General features: G+C 51.0%; 1 protein-coding gene across 1 annotated transcript; it reads right to left on the reverse strand.

Annotated features, from left to right (window-relative positions):
- Positions 1–61: 61 nt before the first annotated feature.
- On the reverse strand, positions 62–5201 carry SAPIO_CDS2756 (uncharacterized protein; the record flags this gene model as incomplete). Its single annotated transcript, XM_016785697.1, has 11 exons — positions 62–104; positions 166–554; positions 1396–2215; positions 2350–2393; positions 2857–3016; positions 3674–4117; positions 4214–4268; positions 4338–4619; positions 4730–4949; positions 5010–5127; positions 5191–5201. The coding sequence occupies 11 exons, from the start codon at positions 5199–5201 to the stop codon at positions 62–64; spliced, it is 2586 nt and encodes an 861-aa protein (XP_016644479.1).
- Positions 5202–6672: the final 1471 nt, after the last annotated feature.

Consider the following 6672-nt stretch of genomic DNA (forward strand, 5'->3'; position numbering starts at 1 on the left):
CCCCAACCTTTCCTCCGACAACACGCCTCCATCGCTTTGACGTGGTCATTATCAACCATATTCACATTAGCTCCAGCATCGACCAGCGAACATGCAACTTCCATCTGACCATGTCTCGAAGCAACGTGCAGTGCCGTCCATCCATGAAACCCACGCACATCCAACCTAGCACCAGCCCGAATTAGTTCGTCGGCCGCCTCAACCTGACCGTACCTAGCCGCCACCATCAACGCTGTCCAAGCTTTGGAGTTCTCGCAGTCGACATCCATACCCGAATTGATGAGCTGGCGGAGGCAGATGAGGCAGCCTTTCCGCGCCGCAATATGCAGCGCAGTTTCTCCGTCTTCGGTTCTGCCTTGAAGAGCTGGGTTGAAGGAGAGGAGTAAGGACATGGTTTCGTGGAGACAGGATTTGGCGAGAAGGGGTAGGTAGGCTTTTGAAGGCGAAGGAAGGTGGGTTTCGTGCGCGACGAGATGGGCCATGTAGGGGAGGGCGAGAATAGAGAAGTGGAGGGATGTAGCTCGGAGGGCGATGAGGCTATGTTTGTCGAGGTGCTGGGTTGTCGTCAGCTTTCGCAGTTATCATATAGAGAAGCGTGAGTGCAAGGTAGGATACCTTTAAGATCAAGTCTAAGAGCTCCATAGGAAGGCTCAGTAAGTCATCCATTATGCCCATCTATTTTGGCAGTTTACTCATCTGGTTTGTGAATGCTCACGGTGGAGAGCGGCACCTCCCGCTTATATCCCCTTTTCCACGGAGATGCAATCTCGGGCGGGGAGGATGACGGGCGGGATGCGGAAGGGGTGTGCGACTTGAAAAATCTCGGGCCTTGGTTGGGCTCGTTGTCTTTGACGAGTAAATAGAAAAGGGTCCGCGGCTTTCGCCCGTCTATAATTGGGTATTTTCGAGTCATCACGGTGTTGTATTGAAAGCCTGTCGGGTTCTCTATTGGACTTGGCATGAGTTGGTGACACGTCGTAGGGCGTTGAATGGCATCTCGACCGGGCAAGTTTGAAGCCACGCCTTTGTTGTAGGGCGTCGAATGGCACATTTGGTGGGTCACTGGGTCCGGAAGATAGTGAGTGCAATGGATGGACATTCCTGCGTTATCAGGGCAAGCTGGTGAATCCAATCCTGGAGTGCGATATGGTGTCTACATCTATAGATATGTGTGCATGTGTGTGCATATGCGTGCTAGATTTCTGTTCCCTAAATATTGGATATGATGAGACAGGTCCCTTGTCGGTTAAGTACCTAGGGAGCAAGTTCCTGCGCATGTATTACAGTTCTAGAGATCATCATGTTCCCTATGACTAGGTCAAGTTATATGGAGGAACTCTAAAGATGAAGTTCCTCTTCAAGTGAGAATATCTGGTCCGTCCCTATATCACCCACTGGGACAAAATCTCCCTCGACGATTGTAGAATGCGCCACATCCTGGTCTGCGAATACACCCGTAGTGCAGGAGTTCATGAATGAACTCTCGTAGGCACTCATGCTAGGATTCTTTCCGCAAGTTACATCGAAACTGTCCGTAGCACTCACCGAGTTGATGGCCATATCTGTCCCCGAGAGTGACGGAAGTAGGCCCATTAAGCGGAATTCTGCAAGGCACTCGGGTGTCTGCCAAGCCAAGGGCACCTGTAGGTTGCACTCTGGTCGGTCCCATTGGGCCGCCTCGCAGAAGTTAATGGTGTTGATAGTCCCACCAGACATGGCGGCTTGGCGCATCTTATCTAGAGTGAAAGGTGAAAAGACTGCAGCCTCCGCGTCGGTCTGCGTCCCCAATGTTCCTTCGTTCGTGGTCGATAGTATAGTAGGGTCAGGATGTAGGCCCCAAGGCGTGCACAAGCCGTAGCCAGTCTTGAATAGATTGAGCCATTCGGGGTTATCGGCCGGTGTCTGGTTCCACGGGTCGTCTTCTCCATAGAGTATCATCCTCGCCTCGCGTTGTAACATTTCATCGGTAATAGAGATGCCACTACCCTTTTTGATCTTCACAAACTCCCCCAAATGTGCCGTGAGCATTTCGAACCGCGTTGGGTGAACTGAGGGGCGCCCTTCTTCAAGGCCACAACCCTCTTGGTTCTTATGCGAGGCGCTGAAGGGTTCCAAGTCATTAGATTCAAGACCAATGAGATACGGAGGCATGGCGTTCTCAACCAGGAGTGCAACGGCCGCTTCCAGGCCACGGCACCCCTTCCAGTCCTTCATCCTAGCGCCGTCGCGAAAGTGGTCGGTTAGGTGGTCATTACGGTCTGACCATAGATTAAAAGTCTCGCCGCAGAAGCCGCAGCGTGATTTCACCTTGTTTATCTTAGACTTCCAGTCTTTCATGCAAGGGCGTACATCGCTGATACCGTGAGTTTGGCGTAGGTGTTGCCGCAGATGATCTTTACGGAAGAAGGAACGCACGTTTAGCGGCTTAGAAGCGCATTCGTTGCTTCTGTGCGAGTCCAGATGGGCTGTGGATGGATTTTCTGCGTCGCAGAATACGCAGCGGGCTACGCTCTCCGAAGGCCGACAGTATCGGGGTCCCGATGCGAGGCAAGTCCACTTTTCCAGCAGAAGATGTAGGGTTCCTTCGTGCCGAGTCCAGTCGTACCTCGACTTAAACGTGTCTGTGCAGAATGTGCATTGATAGATTCGCAACTCCTTGTCGGAGTCCTTGCCCGAGGTTTGGAGAGATTTCAACGCCCTTCCTTGAGACCGCCGTCGTCTTTGACGAGATTTCCTATGGCTATGCAGGCTTACTAGGGAACCGGAGCTCCATGAGTGGGCGGATGATCCGCTGGATTGGCTACCAGTTGATGACCTGAGTGAGCTATTCTCCGAAATGTAATTGGAGTTATATACTCGCTGAGAGGTGCCATATGACACGCCGCCATTCCCGATGGCCTTTGAGATAGCGTCCCAGGACACAGGCTCCTCGTCGGGCGGCGAATTGCGCCAACGGTCGAGTGGCGTCATTTCGCCCCAGCTCGCTGTTCCCTCAGCAGGCATGGAGGATGGCATGCTCGGAGCGACAGTATTAGATGCATCTTCCCCGGAACTGACGGGCTTCCTCCGCCGTGCATTAACGAACCAGTGGGATATTTGACGGATGCTAAGCCCTGTTCTCTGAGAAAGGGCTTCCTTCTCCTCGTCAGTCGGATAAGGGTATGAAGAGTGCGAAGAAAACCATTCCTTCAAGACCCTGGTTGAGCTCCTGCTGTGGCGGGGGGTCTTTTTCTTCGAACTATCTTCAGCCTTGGAAGGAGGCAGGCATGATTGAATATTCATGATGGTACGTGCGTATACGAGCAACCGATCGGCTATGGAGGAGGGCTTTCTGGCGCAAGGAGATGGGACCTTGGGAGTAGAATTGATCCACGTTATTTCAATTGCTGTCCGTCGAGGTTACTGGAAAAGCACATTCCCCACATTGATCACTAAGCAAAAATTCGGGTGCAAACAGTGTAAACTAAATGACATTCACGAATCGCTGACCACCTCTCGCATGGGCAGGACAGAACCAGTATTAGCCAGTGGGTAAACTCGTTGCCTCCCTCTGGGTGGTGGAGAACACCCTGAGGGGAGGATGAATCAAATTCTACATCACTGGCTTAACTCTCAAATTTAACCCTAGAAACAAGTACACCGGAAGATATCCAGAAGGCTTGTTTTCACGCACCCAGGCTTCATTCGAATAGGACACTCATAGTTGCCCGTACACTCAGCCTCCGAAACGTTTTCATAACACCTTGTGCCAGCAGGAGGAGTGTTAATAGGTGCCGGCGCCGGCGGCTCAGGGGATCCGCATTGGCAAGTGCCTTGAATGCAAGAATAGACAACGCCACCACCAGCGCATAGCGGTGAAGAGCAGTCATTGTCGCTCTTGCATAAGTCTGCGGGAGGATTGGTCGTAGTTGGTGGGGCAGTTCGCATGCCATCAAGCTCAGCTTGGAAACGTTTCTGGACCTCCTCGTCACTGGTATCGCCCTGGGATTCTCCGAGGTAAACGGGGAAGATATCTCGAGCACGATCTTCATCCTCGGCCGAGATGTTGTCGATGTCGGCAATGTCCCTAAACTTCGGCGGCCTAGGGAAATAGCCCGTTGCATCGTAGAAGTATAGGCTATTGGTTAGCCATGCATAGCTGTCTGCATTTGTGCTTGCCCTTGTGGCTCCACCGCCTTGGTTGAGGGGGCGTTGTGCTAGCCGATAGACATACTGAGGACCATATGCCATTGGTCCCCGTCCAGTCTCCTCGACGCGTTCGTCGCCAACTACAAATCAATCGATGATTGTCAGCAACTCTAGATAGAGCAGGGGTATACGAGGGTACTAAAGCTTACTGTCAGGATCGCCCACGGCCTTGAGGTGCATCATTTCATGTAAGAAAAATTGGCCCTTGTTCTTCTGCCACTCTGCCTGTTCGGCATACTTAGTCTCACCTGACGCCAGACCCTTCTCGATCATCTCGAACTTTTCTTCGAGGGAGTCGAGGCCAAAGTAAACCGGGCATAGGGTGATGTGCTGGTACGACCCAAACCAGGTTTCCTTTGTCCAGGCGTAGCCGCCGACTGATTTGCCGTCGATCCTGGTGCTGCACCAGTTCTTGGTGTCTTTGCAGCTAACTATAATATCGAACTTCTTTTTGGCCCTGTGATCTTGGTCCCGGCGTAAGTTGTCTGTCGGCAAGGATTTATGTAAGTATCTCCTAAAGTTCCTGGGCTGGGAGACCTACCAACTATACGGTCCTGCTGCGTAGAGAAGTCGGGACCGATATAAGCTCTCCAGGTCGCAATTTCTCTTGCAGATACTGGACGCTTCGCTCCAAAGTTGGCAGGCGTCAACGCATCCCACGCAGCGATCTCAAGGGAGCGTTTCTGGCCGTCGTTGCAGAGGCTATCCTTTTCGAATATTAGATCGCCAGCGTACGCCTCAACATCGTTATTTTGTCGGGCCTACAGGTCACGAAGACACTGCTCAGATGGATTCCAGAGGTTATCACATGAATCGGGAACAGTGGCAGAGTTACCAGCAAACGGGTTCTCGCTGATGGACTGTGGGCGCGGAGGATGTTTGATAGAAGAAGGAGGGGGCTTTGGATCAGATGCAGAGGGGTTATCTGGATCGACATCTCTAGGTATGTGAGGTACTGCCAAAGATGTTCCCATTAGAAAACCCAAAAAGGATATAATAGACTTGGCCCTCATGATTGCTGTGACGAAGTTTGCGACTGCAGAGCGTTGGACGTAACTCTCGAAGAGGTTGGAGAAGAATGTCAGGTCTGCTACTTTATTTCAAGGAAAACGTTGTGAAGATGCCGCCCTCAACCGCATTATACGTAAATTTCAGATGTCCAAGGAAGAAGTGATAATTGATTTCGCGTTGCATTTTCGCGCCCAACGAGCAACAGAGTGATGAGAGTCTCTTTCTCGTTCACAACTGCCGAGCTTTGGACTTGCATGAAGTTAGTTTTGAACCCTCCAGCCCCCAAAAGAGAGCGGTTGAGCATTGAGGCACCCAGGTTGATGTCCAAGGCCAACACGAGATCACCAACTGTGTGATGCCTGCCACTCCACAACTGAGGTAGGCACAGGGGAAGGAATGGCCCCCAAAGGGACGGCCGAGGCCAAGATGAGACTCTAGTCTAGCCACGAAAGTAAGATATACTACGCGACTGAGGCAGAGCACAGCAAAAGGGATCGCCCCCAAGTGGGTGCCCAAGGCCAGCATGAGATTAATACTGCCACCGACAAAGACTACCCACAAAATCAAGATTTACATCGCAAACGAGGCAAAGCAGAGCCGAAAGAATGGCCCCAAAGCTCAGATACGAGCACCCCAAAAATGATGCGGGCTTGTTAGGCGTGTATCCACGTTGGTTCAACCGCGAACCAGCATCAGCATTCCATCCTTAGATATTGCTATTTTCAGGACTCTGCAAGCCAGCTGCAACTTTGCGACGCAATACTAAAAATGAAACAAAATTCCCCCAGGCCGGAATGGAAGCGCCGTTGGGTCCTGCACCTGGTGCGCCAACCTTCTTGGGAACTCCCAACATCTGCGTGGCTGTGTGGGCGGACGAAGTGGAGCAGTGAAGGGCCGATATGCAGGCAGAGCCTTCCTAGAATGGCGCAGCGTCCCTCACATTAATCGCGCTTCAAGAAACGTGGATATCGACTTCCGGCCGGACCAACATGGATCAAAGGGTGCAGTTTAAGAAACTGGCGTGTGTGCATGTCAATGGGAAGAACGGAGAGAACCAGGTTGAGGATTTCATGGGCACATGCCTTTGGACCCCGATGCCTCAGGTTGACATTTAGATAGATGCCTGATGGATGTAAGATTATAAAGAGCCGCCGCATTTAAAAAAAAAAAAATAAAAAATAAAAAATAAAAAATAAAAATAAAAAATTTAAAAAAAAAAAGGAAAAGGAAAAAAAAAGGTGAAAATAGCGACGTCAATCAAATGTCCTTTTTTGGTTCAGATACGAAGTACTCGGTACCCAAACTTAACACAAACACAACAGCAAAGCCCACGATTGCTACGCAACCGTGTTCCATCTTTTTCTTTTTGTTGGAAACCATCAACAAGTCCGGCAAACGACGCCCTTTCCAAAAGCTTCTCCAACGCACATTTGGAACAATCTTCTAATTCACATCTCCCGATTTGTCATCAGT

The sequence above is a fragment of the Scedosporium apiospermum genome, assembly GCF_000732125.1.
Source record: "Scedosporium apiospermum strain IHEM 14462 chromosome Unknown SEQ_SAPIO_0087, whole genome shotgun sequence".
In the NCBI taxonomy this organism is placed as follows: Eukaryota; Fungi; Ascomycota; class Sordariomycetes; order Microascales; family Microascaceae; genus Scedosporium; species Scedosporium apiospermum.